Consider the following 17177-nt stretch of genomic DNA (forward strand, 5'->3'; position numbering starts at 1 on the left):
CCTTGCCTTACACTCCAAGGAGTGGAGGGCTGCATCATCCCGGCCGGCTGGAGGCCTTCTACCTTTGGACGTTTCACAAGCTGCCTTTCCCAGAGCAAGGGGACAGTTCGGGGCTCCTTGGCATCAAAGTGCTGCCTGGCCACATGAGTTTCAGGACCACTGTCTTACTACATTGCTTCCGTCCTTCCCCTAAAAATTCACAGTGTGTCTCAGCATATTACAAGATAGTTACACAGCTATTTTTAAAAATAGTCATTTACTCCATAAATGTATAATGGGCATGTGCTGTGCTTCATGTACCGCTCTAGGCAGCAAGGACAAAGTCCAGCTGGAGAAAATAACACACAGATACCTGTGTTAGGAAGTGGTGAACGCTACACAGCAGGACGTACGCAGTGTGCACTGGAGAGGAAGCAATGAATCCCCTCTCTCCCCTCCCCTCCCTCCCTTCCTCTCCCTCCTCTCCCTCTCTCTGTCTCTTTTTAACACAGCACTTGATTTTTCTGAGCACCTGTTAGGTGGTTATATTAGCAACCACTTAAAACTCAGACTTCTGTTAATTCATAAAAGGTCTTCTCACCTTGACGGAACCTCTTTCACCCTCCCATTGTACAGTTCTGCTAGCTTCTGTGACTGCTCATGTTGCGTCACCTCCCTAACCCTTCCTTCCAATGCTTTAATGTCCCCATGTCACTGCAGAGAAGGTGCCTTCATTTTGTTTCTTATATTTGTAGTCCTATTTTGAAATATAAATATGAGAATTTATATTTAGTAATATAAGTAATTTTATAACTTTGCTCTCTCTCTCTCTCTCTCTTTTTTGTCTTTTTGAGACAGGGTCTCCCTACGTAGTGCAGACTGGCCTTTGGCTCACTTTGTAGCCCAAACTGTTCTTGAACTTGCAAACCATTCTCCTGCCTCAGCCACCCATGTGCTGGGTGCGCTGCCACACCTGGTTTAATTTTGCTCTCTTTTCAATTTGAGGAACTGATAATAAATACAAGAAACCAAAATGTAGCTGGGCGTGGTGGCATGTCTGTAATCCCAGCCCTTGGGAAGCTGAAGCAGGAGGATCATTGCAAAAACAAACAAACAAACACCAAACAAGAAGTTTGGTGTAAAACGAAGTTCTACATGCTAAGTGCCAAAAAAGTTTTTTAAAAAGTCAATAAATAAATTTTTTAAAAGGGGCACTTCTCAATTGATTTAAGGACAAATCACCTCCCCACAGATTAAAACCACACATTACATACATCACATCATTAATAGTGTTCCTTCTTTGTTTTTTCTCCCTTTTGGCAACAGTCTTTAAAAATGGCAAGAAAATACAGAATTCCTTAGGCTTAAGATACTCTCCTCCATTCTGTGTATCTAGAGATCGGGCATTGAGTGGGACATCGGTTTCAGAATCAGGGAGAAACATGAAATACTCCAAAGCAACTATGTCCAGGAATTTACCCATTTTTCAAACAGTTAAAGGAAGAAGCCAACATGGGTGGAGACGTTACAGAACTAGGCACTCTGCATTGTTTTGTTTAACCACCACGACAATGATAGCCTGCTTTCCAGGGAGGGTAGCAGGAATAACCAGGTGTTCATGGAGAAGGGAGGCTCCATGTTTTATGGGGAACGGGGTAAGGGCGGCATCTGTGCTCAGCATTCCAGAGCTAGTCCCCCTCGCAGAAACTGTTTCAGAAGTGAAGATTTGGCCTCTGAGCTTACTTGGAGTTTGCTGGAAAATTCAGCCAGGAACATAAAAGGCAGCACTAAATGAATCTGTTCTGATTGGAGAGATCTCTCTAACAACTCTTCACACACACTAATACATGTTTTTAGGTTTTAATCTTTAATAGAGGTGTCTGTAAAGTCATCCAGGTAAAGGGAATATGCAGCAAGGCTGTACTACAAAGAAGCCAACTGATTCACAGAAAATCATTCTCCCTAAATGGACGCCTCAGTATCAAAGTGTTCAATCTCAGGCTCTTATTAAGGAAAACCTACAAGAGTAACACAGAAATTGCAACTTAATAAAAAGTTATCATGGTTGAATGCAAGTTTCTATTGATTCTTCTTCACTAAGCACTATTTAGAAGATAATATTAAGGCAGCATTATTTGGAGTTTGTATTCAAGATTGAAACAACCTTAAGATGAACATCTGTGTACAAATGTTTATATTCGAGCCATCTCTATCATAATTGCTCAAACTTGGAAGCAATCAAGTTGTCACAGTGGATACACTGTCATGGGGCTGTCACACACCAAACACCAGGGAACACAAAGAATGAACTCTAATGTAAACCACTAATAGCTAATAGATCAATATTAGTTCACACTTGGGACACATGTACCACACTAACATGTGATGTTAACAGCGGGGGAAACTGTGAGGGGGTAACAGCAGAGGGAGTTTGTGGGGACTTTGTACTGTATGCTCAATTTTTCTAAAACAGAGGACTTTGAGGGGATAAGCGCCTGCGGAGTCACAGAGGATACAGGCCATTCAACCGGTCCCGTCTCACAGCCTGTGTGTCACCCATCTTGAGCTGTAAGGTACACCAGGGACCCAGGTGGGTTCGTGTCAATGTGGGTCGGTCAGCTGCTCACACAGACTGCCCCGAGTGGGGGGTGACAGTGGAGGCCGGGCATGTGTGCGGAGGGGCATATTCAGCCTGGTTCCCTACCTGTCTCTCCATTTTTCCATAAACTTCGAACTACTCTAAAAAATCAAGACTATTAAAAAAAGGAAGTCTGTTAACTAAAAAAAGAAAGCTTAAGAAAGCTTGAAGGAAAAAAAAGAAAGACTGGTTAATCTGAGCACACAGAAATGGGTCCATATGTGGAAGGAAGTGAATAAGCTACGGTCTAGCATGTTATTTTATTATGGCACATTAACTGAAATATTATGTAACATAAAACACCAGAAAATTAGAATTTTCTTTGTTTCCAGCTGAAGGAGTCTTTAGAGCTTCATGAACAGATATAGGTAAACTCTGCAATTAGTTGATTGTGAATACCAAACACGTTGAATGATGTCAAGGAGAAGGGAAAGCTGCGTTTTGTTTCCCCTGGAGCACAAATGAATGTACTGAAGTAAATCCTACGGGCAGCATGTCTGGTAGTCACTAAGGATGCGAGAAGAACCGTTCTGGAAGCCTTATGTACGTTAACACTTGGGAATCAATCTGAAATCACAAGATATATTCTATACTTAAATGGTTCAGTTCATCCAGTGTTAATCTCATGGGCCACCTGGGGTCCCAAAGCTACTTTTTTTTTTTTTTTTGAGGCAGGGTCTCACTGTGTAGTTCAGGCTGCCCTTGACTTCCCTTCAGAGCCCAGCTTAGCCTTGAACAGGTAGCGATTTTCTGCCTCAGCCTCCAGAGTGCTGGGATTATACATGCCTGAAGCTATTTCTTAAGAAAACAAATTATCTACTTTTCCAAGCTCTTTTTTTTTTTTTTTTTTTTTTTGGTCTTTTTCCTTTTTATCAGTATTGGGGATCGAACTCACGACTGCCTGCTTGCAAGGATTCACAGGGTGGATTCACAGGGTGGGAGCTGGCGTGGGTGTGAGTTCAAATCCTGCCTCTGCCCTTGCTGGCTATAGGATGGCCAGCAAGTTCCGTGCTTTCCCTTGGCCTTTGTTTCTTTGAATGCAAAGGAGGGATGATAGCTCTGAAGGTTAAGCATCCCTAATCTGAACATCTGAAACCAAAAATGCTCCCAAATCTGAAACTTTCTGAGCACTGATGTGATGTCACAAGTGAAAAATTCCACAGCCAAGGTGGAGGTGCACTAAAAATACAGAATGAAATTACCTTCCACTTATGTTTGTAAAGGTGTACACAAAACAGTGAGCTCTACAGTTATACTTGAATCCTATCTCTAACCTGTCTTCTTAGGTATATGCAAATATTTTGAAATCAAAAAAAAAAAAAATTAAAATTTGAAACAGATCTGGTTCCAAGCATTTTGGAGAAAAGTATCCAGCTCATGGGTTAAATGAAACAATATATAATTCTCTCCTGCAGATCTGGGCATATAAATTTTAACTGTTACTAATCCTAAGAAACTGGTTTTAGGACATTGTGATTTTACATCTGTTCGGTGGTGCTTCTACCCCCCTGGTGTAATGAAATGTTTATTTATTGTTTTCCTCCACTGGATCATAGCTCAGTGGCAGCAGGAGCCAAGATTAGTCATCTTTGTTAACAAAATATTTAAGAAAACATTACTCAAAATCAGGAAACACACTGATTTATCTCTTTCTGGGAAAGAAATTTTAATTTCAGCTAAAGTACCTACTATTGAACCAAAACTTTTTTATTTTTTTAAATCAAACATAAGAATAAATTGGGTAAGGTTTTAATCTCTTCTATTCTGGTTTCATACTATTACTATCTATCAACTCTTAAAATACTCATGTCCTCAAGTATTTCCCAAGAGGGGACTTGATTACACTGGCACTTTCAGCTGAAATGCCACTGTTTTAAAGGCAGAGAAGCAGCAACTTCAGGTTTGAACTGAAAATCACCGCAAGCTGAGATCCACACCATCTTCAGTTGGCAAAAGTTCTAATTCATGATACAATAGTGCCAGATAGCAGATCAAATCTGTGCTTCTGATTTTGAAGAGTTCAATGAATGCAGCGCATGCAACATTAGCTACTGCATCCAGGACTGAGATTTAGTTAATGAAGATAGGAAATAAAGGCTGACGACAGTCTAAGAAGCAATCAAATTTCTATTTTCATGTAAACTACCTAAAATAAACACCAAGGGGAGGCAAATCAGAAAAATGCCCCAAAGAATGGCTCTAAATAGATAGCTTTTCCTAAGTTTCATTTTAAGCAACAGACATGTATTTAACTAAATTATTCTCTACTGAGACTATTAAAATGGCTTTGCTCTTGCTATCAGTATGTAATTTCAGATCCACTCAATTTCAAGAAATTGATAGAAACTAAAATCACAGATCTGGCTTATTCTACTTGATGCTACAGGCACAATACAATATTTATGACAATTAGAACATTGAAGTAGCTGGACTTATGTGATTTAGTTAACAGTATTAAATTGGAGATGTCAAATTAATTTCTTAGACATGCTCATGAATATCTCTGAAATTATCATGAGGCTTGATGTTTGAAAAATTTTCCAATTTTCTCATTCAGTGCTGACCTCATTTAGATGGTGTGCATATTTAAAATACGAAAGTCCGAGAATTACAAGACCAGGAAAAACCCTAAAGAGCATCTAATCTAAGATTAGAGTAAGAAAGCAGGCCCCAGATCATCAAGGGAGGATAGTGGCTAGAGGCCTGAGCCTGAGGTCAGGCAGATCTGCACTGAGGTTCTGGGTTGGCAAGCTCTGTGTGACCTCTATTACGTAACCTCTAAGCATCTCGGATTCCTCGTCCCGACGTGGGGCTAACGACTACACTAGAGTACGCTGGAATCACGCAGCACATGTTAGGAGCTGTTGTAGTACTGTCAATAATACATACGCTCGGGCATGAAAGCAGCATCAGAAGTAGAATTTAGTTTCATGTAAACACAAGACCTAACGTGCAAATTCATCAAGCAGATGGGCGACCATTATGGTTTTTTTTAACTACTGAATTCACCAAAATATTAAATTAGTGATTACATAGTGAAGTTTCATTTTCATGAAGATTTGCATATATTTAGCTTTTCATGAGTGGTTCGTATTTCATACTTACTAAGTGTTTTAGTTTGATTACCTGCTTTCAAATATTTCCCATCAGAAGATGCTCGTACAAAATTAATGAAAAGATATTATGGTCACAAATAAAAGTTAGGGTTCCTGCTCTTAAACTGACCATGGTTAACTGTTACATTGAGTAAGCCTGGTATCCTGATCACCACATCTTCCACAGGAAGCAAGAACGAAGGACGTATGAAAGATGAACGCAAGTGAGCATATGGGTGAGGTTTGCTTTGGTAAACAGAGTCAAGAGCCGAACGACCCCTGAGCACAGAGAGTGGGAATGGCCATTTTTGTCAACATTTATTGCTCTTCTGGTTCATTCTGCTTAGAGCTGGAGGTTTTGCTTGTATTTAAAAAAACAGAGGGATTGATAAGTCTTGCGAAGAATATTAGTTTTATGGAATATGTCACTAATACTTGACAATTTTGAGCTAACTTGCAGTCTTTACAACAAATATTTTCAGACTGTCAAGTCGATGTTTAAAGCAACTTCTTGAGGTAAACTAAAGATGATTTTTTCTTAACCTGGAGAATGATCAATGTAGACACCCAGTTAATGTCAGTCTCTTAAAAATAATTAAGAGCAAATTTAATATGGTATAAGAATATTGAAGAGACATTAACTATAATGAAAAAGGGCCAAGTATAAACAAGAACAAAGACAAAACACCTGTTTATGTAACACCAATGTGATTCAGCAGACCAAGAGATGAAGAAAATAGTAATTTGAAAGGTGGCAATTTACATCCATACCCAGTATTTAGTATTTCAGCTACTAGAAATAAACTAGTTTGGCAAACTTACCCGCATTTTTGCACAAGCATCTTGAGTTGATTCTGTCCCCCTGAGCTCTTTTATCAGCATAGAACCTAAATACTAAAATACAAACAAAGGAATGATTTATGAGACAGAGTACAAAAATGAGTCATGATTTAAAAACAACCTCAGAAGTACTACGGGTTGGGCTTCCTGGCTATAAGTTGCCAATAAATTTATAAAACTGACAGTAACTAATCCTTACACATAAATGCTTTCAAACAGCCACGACAGCAGAATTAACCATAAGTTCTGGGGGCTGTAAATTGCTCTCTATAATGAAACTGCAGCATTTTCTAAAGATGCCATCTTTCAAATCATATTTAACTGCAAAATGGGGGCATCTAAAAATGTTTTCCCCCTTTTTTTGAGGCAGCAATGTCTGCAAAAATAAATCACACTACTATCTGTGTAATTACAGGGTTGTATGAGACAGCTGAGGAGCTAAGCATCACGTCCCCCGTTTGGGCTTATTTGGAGGCATAGGTAATTAATGTTGGCTGTCCTTGGCAGCAGCACAGCCCTGGACCCCTCTCATTCACAGCTGGTGCCGTGTGGTTGATTCACCTGGGAAATGGCTGGGGTGGGTGGGGAGGTTAGGATGCCTTTCCTCACCACTCAGGGTGCTAGGCTGAGTCCCTGCTGCAGGCCCCTTGGGAGGGCTGCACAGAGGCAGGGGCAGGCTCAGGATGTTTCCTCCTGGGAATCACCAGTCCCTTTGCTGTTAGGTGACCAGGTCCCAAACCACCTGGGCCAACGCACCACCTACCCCTGCTCTGGTGAGGGGAACAGTGGTGAGTGGGACACTGTGCTGCCTTTTTAGCAGTAATTTCTCATCAGCCTTCTGAAGCTCTGCAGGGCTCTTTATCACTTTCCCCCAATGCCCTTCAAAATAAAGACCTCTCGATATCTTTTAAAAAGTGAACACACAGTATTTCAGGAGAGACATGAAGGGCACTCCCTGCCTCAGCTGGCGACTCTTGGTGAAGAACAGATGCAGGGACGGGCATCAGTCCGTGCTGTTGAGCAGGGAGGCCACGGCCTTGGCGAGCATGGGCCGGTCAGAAAGGCTTGGGAACTCAGGGTCTGGGCTTTGGAGGAAGCCCTTTCAGGTTTTTAGTGTGGGAAGAAACCCATCCCTGCCCGATCAGCATGCAGAAAAAGAGAAGACAGCACAATGCAGGGCAGGTGGGGGGGGGGGACCCCAACTGCAAGCAGAGAGCCAGGGCACCCACATCTTAGTCAAATTAAGGAAAATGATCTTGGAGAAATCCTTATCTTTTAAAGTATCAGGAAACTTTGTCCTGATTGAAATGTTTCAGTAAGGGTTGTTTTCATGTGCTGCTAAGAGTTCAGCCATTTTTTCTATGGTAGTCATGACAACACCGCCTGCTCCAAAGGCAACAGTATTTTGAAAATTTATCTGTTCATATTACCCACAATTCTCAGCTAAGGACAACTATTTCTTCTGTTCAAGAAAAGGAAGGAGAAAAAACCTCAACAACCAAAAAATGCAAAGCAGTAACAGAATCCTACAGATGACAATGCAAAGAATGAGGCATTCATATAAAGTGGTAGACTCAACGTTCGGAGATCATTGAATGAAGACGAATATCCAAGCTATCTTTATACTCATTTACATTTTATTTTGCTTATTTTTTGCAGTGCTGGAGATTGAAGCCAGAGCTTTAGGCATGCTATGTAAGCGCCCTACCACTCCCTCATTTCTATTTTAAATTGTGCTTTACCCCATTTCATTTGAAGCACACAACTCTGTAAGAGGGCAAAACAGATCGTGAGCTTGAAGACTTGTGGTGTTATAAAATTCTAGTCGGTTGGACCTTCTTTGCACAGAATGCTGCTTTTAGGAAATTGAGAAGAGGGAAAACACTTTAGGAATCACAGTGATGGATGTTTTTGGCACATTTTCAATGTAAATGCAAAACTCCCCAGAAACACCCCTCTATCCCGACCTGCACCCAGATACTGAATCCACAGCAACTTACGAAAGCCTTGTAGTCACACGACTGGAAGATGAGCTTTTCTGGGTGATGTTGCCAGTACTGTACTGGAGTTGAGGCTGTGGCTTCATTTGGAGGTCGAAGGGTGATAGAAGGCTCTCCCCAGTCTCCTGTCTGAAAATGACACTTATTCTAGAAGCAGTATGAGCTGTAAGCAAAGTTCACCCCCTCCAGCTAGCCTGCGTCTGCCTTGTCCAGGTGTGTATACCCGCGCAGGTACACTCAGGTATACTCTATGTCCATAAATTCTGTTACTGGTTACTACATTCTCATGTGTATTAGCATCATATTTCCCAAATCTGAATTAATTCAAAGTTGACTTCTTCTATTTTAGGAATGATTCCCTAAGCTAAGTAATTTTAAAATATAGCATGAGGAAATGAATGGTTTATTATTTGTAACTTTCTACTACAACAGAAAAAAACATAGCATCCTCAAAAGAGTTTTCTGTTTTTAAACTTGATTGGAATTTTTTTAGTTTGAGTCAATTTTACAGTAGAAAGACAGTTTCATAAATTTCAGTCTCCAAATATGACATGTGCCATGTAGTCTGAATAATGTTATATCTCTGGAGAAATTTTACTGTGAGTATGATACCAGAGAGTTAAAGGAAACGTTTACTAACGGGTGATATTAGTTTCTGTCATGTGAAGCTGGTTGTGTTGACTAAGTGCCCCTGGGATGGTTACCTTCCTCAGGAGATCTGATCACCAATGGCAAGTGTGCTCATGTGTGCTTCTGCATGTACTGAGAACCCGACTCACAATTCAAGTGCACCTGCATGTGCCCTTGGCATAGCGTGTGACATAAAGGCTCATTAAGACACCCCAGACAGAAGGCATCCCATCAATTCACTAACCACGTTTCTCGAGATTAGCCTCAATCTCTTTTCTGACTGTCAAGTATGAGCATTTATAAAGCCAAAGCCCTGGACTGGCTCACTGGTCACATCCAGGATACTTCTTAATATTTTCCTGGTAAAGATTCTGATGTTTTAAAAAATCTGGGTTCTCAGGACATAACTAAAAGTAGATTATAGGCAGATTTCCAATGACTCTCTTCTAAACTGACTTTGGTGGGCTTTATGGAATTGGCATTTGCAGTGTGTAAAGAGGTTTCAAAACTTTGGCTACAGACCAGTGCCACAGAGGTACCAGCAAAGGGCTGACACACTGTGGGGTTTCTTAAGGAAGATTTTCAAGGAAGCTGGGATAAGAGTGAAAAATTGGAATATATGTTTTGGGAGAGAGTGGAAGTCTGTAGCTTTCATTAACTTTTTAAAAGGGATCCAGAAATACAAAGAGTTAGGAACCACAGGCTTCCAGGACAGCTCAAGTAGGGTGCAGGTCAGGGGAAGAGCTTTCTGGTGATTTTCTCTGTGCAATCTGGGCTTAGATTGGGTGGGACAGAGGTAGCTGGCAAAGACACAAGTGAGAGGCAAAGGCCTTGCCTTCTGGAAATTTCTAACTGGCTTTGGAAAAAGAGAAGAAAAATTCTGGAGTCCATCAGAACACCCAGGCTCTTTCACAGCGCTAGAGAGCCTGAGGGTGTGTCCTGGAGCTGGGCTGCTTCCAGCTGCAAAGGGAGCATGGTTGGTAAGAAGCCATCTCCAGGCTTTCCTCCCGAGCCTGAGATGCCAGAGCTCTGGCTCTTCCCTCTCTCTTTGAGCTAATGCTCTCTGGGTTTGTTTTGTTCTACTTGATGATTTACTTATATATTGTTTGACTCTCCTCTTCTCTATCCGTTGATATTTTTAAGATCTTACCTGTAATATTAACATCAGCATGTTTCTGTTTTAAGATCTAACCCTGATTAATGTTTGAATTTTTTCTATTTATATAAATTTTTATTTTTTAAGAGCAATAACCGACTGCAATTAATTTCAGGATGAAGTTTTCTTCTGGCTTCTAATTTTGATTCTTAAAATTTCTTTCTCTTGCAAGTGTATCTTTATTATCTTTCTAGTCTTTATTTCAATTGGCCATGATTCGTTCTTAATATGCTAGTATAAACTTCAAAATGAGGCCTGTAGATTTCATTGTTACTTTGAAGCTGAGGGTACTAACCTTCAAGTGATAATAGCTTACCACACTAGAAACAGTGCAGCTAGGAGTTGTACATAAAAGCTCTCCCCAAGTCTAGCAAATCACCCTATACTTTCTTCTGTTTACCCCACCCCACCCCCCACCAAAGCAACAACAACATAGCGAACAGGTATTGTACACTGAAGTCACAGGTGACACTGTCACAGTCACAGGTGACAGAACAAACAGAAGTTTGCACGCAACTCCGTGGAATGATACAAAAGGAGGATCTGGGTGACATCAAAAGGTCCTTTGAGCCAGTGTCCACTGAGGTGCCAACCAAACCAAGCAACGGGTCTTCGTGTTAGCCTAGTCTAGTCCGGCTGAGGCATAGCTCGGCCGAGCTCAGCAGACAGGTTTCAGAAGCCTGAGTGAGAAGGCAGGAGCTGGGTACCAAGGACTGCAGGGAAAGGGCTGGGAACAGGGTGGCGGGTGGGAGTGGGTGCCGTGAAGCTGGGGATGTGGGGACATTTCACAGGTTAGTACGTTAAAGCATGCAGATCATATGCAAATTCATTCTCTAATTGTTCAGTTAACTCACGCACTTTCATAATTAAACTTTAATGTGAGTTCCATACACTTAAAGCAGAATTACAGCCAAATGCCAATCCAAATATTTACATCATCCACAGAAGTTGTAGCAGCCATTGTGGGAATAACAAGCTCCAGCACACACACCCTATACCCATTTGAAAATCAGGATCCTCTATTTGATAACCACTTGAAGGAAACAGTGGTGCGTCCAGTCACCTGTTTACACGGCAGCAGTGTCTGCCCTCCAATGGCTCTACTTTGTCCAAAATCACAAATCACTTGCTTTGAATGCAGAGTGGCCTGGCAAGAGCTCCTTTTGGTGTCATGATACTTATGGAGAGGGAACAATATGATCCTTCCTATATTTTCTTTGGGGCCTTGAAATATTGTTCCAGCCCAAATATTTTAAAATGCCCTACAGGGACTGAGTTGGACCCTTCTGGAAACACACTGTGTTTTGTTATATGTGGTGCTATTTCCAGAAATTCATTTTCAGAGGGAAAAAGTGTTTTTAGGTGAATTTATAAGAAAATCAATTTCTTTTTCTCAAATTCATTAATCTAGCTCGTAGAATCTTAGATCTCAGATCTGGGAATCTTAGAACACTCAGTGTGTAGAAGCTGAGTATTCAGTTTGGAGTTAATTTAATGGGAACAGGGAGAGTCCAACAACTGACTTAACACCGCACTCTTGTTAAGGACAGAAGTGACCTTGGCTCACAGCTGGGATTCAGCTCTACCTGGTTGGCTGCGGGGAAAGACAAGGGTTCAAAGAACCAGGCTGCATAGGCCTCAGACCTCCGGGATGGGGGATTGCGGTGGGATTCAGCAGAAACAAGCTCTCCAAGAGCTGGGCGGAGGGGTGGCTGTAGGGAGGAGTGCTGGGAGAGCCTGACACATATTTTTACTTCATACATCAAATAATTTTGAACTGTAAAGCTCTGTGTTCACGCTTGATGAAGATTACATGCGTATCTATCTGGTATCTGCATTTTTTCAGGCAAATATTCTAAATCAATTCTAATTATTTTCCACTTTTTTTTTTTTGTACTAGGAATCAAACTCAGAAACTTGTGCTTGCCAGGCAGGGAACTGTGCTGCTGAGCTATATCCCTGACCCTATTTTCCCACTTAAAAAAGCTTATTAAAAATTAAATAAAAATCAAACAGATCCAAGAGGTCTTTCACTTCAAATAATGGTTTATAATAAAAATTTATCTTTAATGAGAAGTCAGTTTAGTTAATGATGATGCGATCATATTTAATTAGAATAACAAGATTAAGTAGGAAAAGTTTGGGGTAGAATTTTGTCATTTTTAAAATTATTACCAGCATAGCAACTTTAGAGGGCTTCCTTCAGTAATTATAGAAGTGAAGTTAAAATGGTTTAAGGAACTTTTAATAAACATCTTAAAAGCTACTTGAAAGCTTAAAATACATAGGGAAAATCTTTTCTTTTGGTTAATGTATATAAATGAACTTAACATTTGAAGAACTTGGTCATGGCTTAAAACCACATTTTTTGGCATTTAAAAAATGTCTGCCTTAAGGCTTTTCAGCTTTTGGTAAACCCACTAAAAGTCATCAATTTAACAGCATGAAATGTACATTATTAACTATCTTCAAATTAAAATAAAAATTAGCTTTCAAATATTAAGGAAAACACAATTTGAGATTAAGGTTTTAAGTGCAGTGTTGATTCTGTCTAACAGGTATTTGCCAATGACTAATCACAAATTCATAGTCTGGCTGAGTTTGAAGGGCTATAATTGGGAGATTTTATATATATATATATATATATATATATATATATATATGTAATTAAATAAAACGTTCTTTACATACAACCAGCTTAAAAACATAAAGCCATTAAGTGAATTTAGTGAAAATTCACAAAAGTCTATAGACAAAATTTTATAGGGTAGCAGATTCCAAAATGCAGCTTTAAAACTCAGCATTATTTCAAAAGGTAAACAGCTGCCAGTTTTTAGTTCTTGAGGCCAGACATGCAAGGCAAATCCCAAAATTCCAAAACAGATCACACAGGGCACTTCTTTCCCCAGAAGGAACAATGCCTACTACATATTCTGTAATCTCTGAGAATACAAAGAGGGAAATATTTCCTAAACTCTTATTTTTTTCTTTAGAAAAAGATTTCTCTAGAATGTAGGTAAATAATTAAAAATCATGATCATGACTCAGCTTTCTAACATTAACAGAAGGATGCATTTTCCCAGGCTTGTATTATTATTCTCAAAATTTTTTAAAATTAAGAGTTAATTGATTTTTAATAGAAGCTTTTAAATCTTTTCTACTAGGAACTGATCTCGCCTACCTTCTTGTAAAATTAGATCTGAATATTAACAAACATTATTCTGCATTTCTTTACAAAGAACACTTAATGAAAAACTAAAAATGATTTTAAATGACAATTGTTGCTTTAAGGTTTTACATTTAATAATGCTGACAAATTCCAGAGACGGGCTGCACACACATACATAGGTAATTATGTTTACCCTCCATGATCTCTAAGGCTTTGGAGAATGTTCCATGTAACTCTATGCTTATACATAAATACATACATTTGAATGTGAACGTAAGAGAAAGTCTCCTGCAAACATTCACACACACACAAAATCCAGACCCTTCAGCAGCTCCTTTGAAAATTCTTTAGGAATAGAAAATGCTTGTTTGGTCAAATGCAGCTGTTTGCACCGAATTTGTTCTTTCCATGAAGAGTAGAGATGGCCACTTCTGAACATGTAAGAGCTTGAGGTGGCATCTGTAACTCCAGGAGGAGCTGCTGAGTCACGGAAGCACCAGCCCCAGGCACTGCACAGGCACCATGGTCCTCAAGAACCGGAAGTCCCATGCACAGGAGGACAGATGCAGCCGGTGTGGCACCGCATGAGAGTCCCTCTGCATGCCGCCCCAACAAACTGCTCGGTGATTCTCAACCAAACATTGCAATAGCCCCTCAGACAGCAGGCTATCCAAGAGGAGAAATTTTACAGGATGGGAAAATAGGATTGTATTTTAAAATACAATAATTAAAACTACATTAAAAACGTTTACTTTCCAAACTAAAATGATTTTTATTTTGAGACGGGGTCTTGCTATGTATTTCAGGCTAGCTTTGAACTCACTATGTAGCCCAGGCTAGCCTCAAACTCTCAGGAATCCTCCTGTCTCAGTCTCCCGAGTGCTGGGATTACAGACGTGCACCACGATGTTCAGCAAATTCAGCAAATTCCCTTCAGCAAGGGAGAAACATGAATATTTAAATATTAAGCAGCTCAGAGTAAAATGGGTCACAATTTCATACATTGTGAAGATCAATTCAGTACTGTCAAATGAAAAAAGGCTGAGAACCACCTTGTAACTGTAACAGGGCCTCTCCCAGGTTCTCCTCCTCCCATACTTGCATAAAACATAAATGGCAGATCATGCAAATCATACTCCAGTATTTCTCACAAGTGAAGCACATGAATCATTGAGAGTCGTTGGAAACAAAGGGTTGAATAGCCCGTGGGCATAGGGCAAAGTGGGCAGAATAACACTGATATATACAGGTACATATATGTATGTACAGTATATATCAATTTACCCTTTTCCTTTTTCCTGCAAAAGCAAGTTAACACAGATGCCTGGAATGAGAGCCAGAACTCACATGGGACAGATTTTAACTGCAGACTGTAAAACCAAGTATGTTTCTCATTTTAAGACAATGCTTCACGTCAACTGGTCACAAGGCACAGGAAATGAAGTAGAATACACACAAAAAAATTCTCAGAAGTCACTAGACATTACAAGTTTTCTGTATTGCCAGGACACAGTACCTCCAGCTGTTGACAACACTCTGCAACACATCACACAGCGCACGTTCAGAAGAGGAAGTAACCGTTTGTAACCTTACATTATGAACCTGATGGATCGCTGAGAAAGGAAATCCAGCGTTCTGATTCGTCCATATTTCACAGACAGACGACTGCTGATATAAACAGAAAACTATCTCATCTTGTCAATATTTAAAACATGACAGCTACCAAGGTTAACATCCAGGAAGGGAAGGAAGAAAATAACAAAATATAGCAATCACATTTCTTAGGAAAAGAAAAAATAACTTAAAAGAATGTTTTACAGTTCAATGGTTTAATAATTGCCTTCCATACCATTTTTTTTTTTTTTTTTTTTGCTTAAAAATACTTTGGATTGGCTGAGAGGGAAAAAAGATGATGTATTCATTAGTGTTACATCAAGGGGAATTACCAATAAATTCGCATCTCAGGAAAAGCAAGCTACTGTGGGTTTTACATTAGCCAAAAAGAAGGGCAATGCTTTTTCCCTTTTCATGTTGTTACTTTCAGAGTAATATTTAGTAAAAGATTTTCAATTAGTTCAAGAAAATCTTTAAAACAGGTCAGACATTTTCATCCTTTTATTTTCAATGACCAAGAATCAGCAATACCATATGAATAACTTTCCTGATTCAGATATTGGTCCACTTGTTGAACCTAGAAGATGTTCATGGCTCCAGGCTTCTCAGGGTGAACCTACCAAGGCCTACGCAGTGGTGGCAGGGAGCCAGCAGCAGGAAGAGGGGGCATGGAGAGGGACCACAGCCTCTGAGAGTCACACTCTCCACCGTGAACAATGAGGCAGTAACGTTTGCTGCAGATTAAATGCTGAACTACCCAGCACACCTTCCCAGGCTTATAAGCAGAAACCACCAAGTAACTTGACGGGCTTGTGGCCTGACATTTTTCCCAGTTCTTTTCCTGAATGCCATCATTCTAAAAGACACCTTGAAATTGAATCGCAGAAAACAGCAGAGTGCCGAAACTCACTCAGCAGGCACTGGGGGCACCCCCAAAATCCACAAGCAGATGGACAAAGATCAGAAGCACAATATACCCACAATATAGCTCAGCAAACACCATCAGCAAACGTAACGGAAAACAAAACTTCTCCCTAGTTAAAAGTCCCCTCTCCCATAAAGTTCATCCATCCACTCCTGCCACTTGGCTGGCCAGCCCTCTGTCACCTGGATGCCTTCCCCTCTGTAAGGAAGCTAGATTTTGGGGCCTGACCAGTGGGCACCTCCAACTGCCTCCCACTTAAACCTGCTCTGCTATCTTCTAATCCCTGTCGAATTTCGTGCTATTTTCCTTACAAGAGGACCCTTGGCTTCCTTTTAGATACTAATTCTGTAGCAAGTCAAGGATTCTCTGCTGATATCGAAATCTAAGAATGTGCAAGTTCCTTATATAAAATGGGATAATGTTTGCATATAACCTGTGTACATCCTCTGGTATATTTCAAGTCATCTCTAATTACTTCCAATACTGATCACAATATCTATACTACATAAAGACTGTATTTTTAAGGGACCAGTGCCAAGGGAAAAATAGAGTGCACATGTTCAGTGCAGATAGGATTATTTTTCAAATCTTTTTAACTCACAGCTGGTTGAATCTGCGGATGCAAAACCCACCACATGGAGGGCTGGCTGTGCTAACTAAGCTCGGTTGGATCACCATCCTAAGTGTCACTGTGTTGCTAGGATACCCTGAACCCTCTCAGCACCCTTACCTACATTCCAGAGCTAATTCCTTTGCAGATACCCCAGCTTCTATGATTTTCACATCCTTCTAGTGCAAGCAGTAACTCACAGATCACCTGCCGCCTGGCAGATGACAAAATCAATGTTTGGGGAGGTTTCATGGCTTGCTTAGGCCACGTGGGGGACCGCCCAGGGTTCAGCTGGCTGGGACGGCTGGGGAGGAGTACAGTCGGTACGTTTTACCAAAAGGCAAAGGAACGTTCTAGTGATAGGACCCTTGCCTTACTGAACCTGAGATAAGTCTATCCATATGGAGTGACAGAATGGAACAGTTCCAACTCCACTGGGTACAAACACCAAAATGTTTTATTGTTTTCCAATCATTGCTCTTAAATGGGCCATGCCAGTGTCTCACCCTGACGGGCCCGGA

The 17177-nt window shown here is 40.4% G+C and overlaps 1 protein-coding gene across 34 annotated transcripts in view; it reads right to left on the reverse strand.

The window, feature by feature from the left end:
• Anks1b (ankyrin repeat and sterile alpha motif domain containing 1B) overlaps positions 1–17177 on the reverse strand; it is a 1068230-nt gene that overhangs the window by 38470 nt on the left and 1012583 nt on the right. For 17 of the 34 annotated variants that reach the window (XM_063255390.1, XM_013159203.2, XM_013159201.3 and 14 more), the window contains 3 exons: positions 15101–15175; positions 8553–8681; positions 6535–6606 (listed from right to left, as the gene is read on the reverse strand). In XM_063255390.1, the coding sequence (XP_063111460.1) occupies positions 6535–6606; positions 8553–8681; positions 15101–15175 (276 nt within the window). The remainder of the gene's footprint in view (positions 1–6534; positions 6607–8552; positions 8682–15100; positions 15176–17177) is intronic. The other 17 variants (XM_063255413.1, XM_063255397.1, XM_063255399.1 and 14 more) reach the window with 2 other exon arrangements.

Source organism: Cavia porcellus, unplaced genomic scaffold, assembly GCF_034190915.1.
Source record: "Cavia porcellus strain 051 isolate PalLab524CR breed Dunkin Hartley unplaced genomic scaffold, mCavPor4.1 scaffold_8, whole genome shotgun sequence".
NCBI lineage: Eukaryota > Metazoa > Chordata > Mammalia > Rodentia > Caviidae > Cavia > Cavia porcellus.